Source organism: Acyrthosiphon pisum, chromosome A1 (assembly GCF_005508785.2).
Source record: "Acyrthosiphon pisum isolate AL4f chromosome A1, pea_aphid_22Mar2018_4r6ur, whole genome shotgun sequence".
NCBI classification, from domain to species: domain Eukaryota; kingdom Metazoa; phylum Arthropoda; class Insecta; order Hemiptera; family Aphididae; genus Acyrthosiphon; species Acyrthosiphon pisum.
This window is the reverse complement of record NC_042494.1, coordinates 43725434-43727424: the sequence shown is the minus strand read 5'-3', so window position 1 is coordinate 43727424 and position 1991 is coordinate 43725434. Positions and strand designations below refer to the sequence as shown.

Genomic DNA, 1991 nt, shown 5'->3' with positions numbered 1-1991 from the left:
GACCGATCGATTTCGGACCTATCTCATTTTTTTGTACCCGATTTGTACCCATTTGAACCCTCCTAAAAAATTTTGAACCCCTCTTCCTTTTACGCAAAACCAAATCCCCCGTCCGGATGCTGTAATGACGTCGTCCTGGCACCCGGAATCACCAGGAGTCAACCGATCGGTTTCGGACCTATCTCATTTTTTGGTACCCGATTTGTACCCATTTGAACCCTCCCTAAAAATGTTTGTACCCCATTTTTTTTGCACTTCATGACCTGAATACTAATAATGAAAATATAATTATAAGTACAATATATATTGACCAAATAATTACATTTGAAAATTTCATTGTGTGTATAAAATATAACAATTTACTCTAAAAGTTTCATATACCTATACATGAATAATATTTTTAAATTACAAAAAATTAACCAAAATCGTTATTATTGGTTTTAATATGTAATTTAGTCTACAATTGAATATAAAATGTCTGTAAAAAAAACTGAATTAATTTATTTATTAATTTTTTGGTTACAGTATGAACTATTTATGAGGATCTTTGTTTTAAATTTTCAATCCTCAGTTATAAAAACTGAATAATTTATAATTTTTTAATTCTGATGATTGATAATAATGTTCGAGACTTAGATAAATTTTGTCAAATTTTGAACTTAAAATTTAATGTGAATTTCTTGTAGACATTTTTTTTATAAAGGTAGACAAACTTATGAGGAATCTTGTATTACATTTTGAAAATTTAGATTTAAATGTAAAAATTTTTTATGAATTCCTAACACGAAATGATTTGCAAATTTTTGTCATTATATTTTGTCAATATTTTAACTTATAACTTATATTTATAATACTTTGATCAAAAAGTATTTGAAAGTATTTGAAATACAAAAAAGCGGGTAAGTAAGTGGATGTCGCTCTGCTGTACAGTAGTTAACAAGTGGGTTACTGTAATGGAACTATTAAATTTGAATTCAATGATATAATAAATATTTAATTATAATTAATTCTTTCCAGATATTTGGCTACCAGAGCTAGTTTCAACTCGTTGTCTTTTGAGTATCTAATGGGAGCTTCTACAATACGAGATATAACTAAATCTACATGTGAGCAAATATGGAACATACTTCAACCGTTATTTATGGCAATCAAACAAGAAGATGACTGGATTAAAATTGCTGACGAATTTTATACTCGCACAAACTTTCCCAATATCATTGGAGCGATAGATGGCAAGCATATTAGGATGATACAACCAGAACATTCCGGAACATCATATTTTAATTACAAAAAATTCTTCTCTTGCGTTTTAATGGCTTGGACAGATGCAGATTATAAATTTGTTTACATAGATGTTGGTTCTTATGGAACAGCTAGTGATTCAGAAATATTTAAAACATCTGAAATGGGAAAACGGCTTTCTGAAAACCAGCTTAATATTCCCTCCGGGAGGCATTTGCCAAATGATGATGACGGAAATGTCATTCCATTCTCTGTCGTTGGTGATGAAGCGTTTGGACTTGGAAATCACATTTTAAGACCTTATGCAAAAAGAAATTTAAACTATACCAAGCGAATTTTTAACTATAGACATACAAGAGCTCGTCGTGTGGTTGAGTGTACATTTGGGATTCTTGCAAACAAATGGCGTATATTTCACCGCCCAATTGATGTGAATATCGATTTTTGTGTTCGTATTATAAAAGCCTGCTGTGTTCTTCATAATTATGTACGTATCAAAGATGGAGTAAAATTTACAGATACTCTCTACAATTGTCCCATGGATAACTTAACGATAATTAATGAAAACAACCGTGGGAGAAATAATATGGACAGTGTGCGACAGTACATGTCTTCATATTTTATTACTCCAGAAGGCACCATTTCATGTCAATATGACAAAGTGTAATAACTAACAACTATTTGGCTATAGGTAAATTAATAAAACAAACTCACTCATTTTAATTATATTTATAATGTAATATAGTTTT

General features: G+C 30.1%; 1 protein-coding gene across 1 annotated transcript in view; it reads left to right on the top strand.

Moving 5' to 3' along the window:
* Nucleotides 1-1909, top strand: part of LOC103307725 (protein ALP1-like) — a 2783-nt gene extending 874 nt beyond the window's left edge. Inside the window, exon 2 of the mRNA XM_008179968.1 lies at nucleotides 1018-1909. Within this exon, the coding sequence (XP_008178190.1) occupies nucleotides 1018-1909 (892 nt within the window). The remainder of the gene's footprint in view (nucleotides 1-1017) is intronic.
* Nucleotides 1910-1991: the final 82 nt, after the last annotated feature.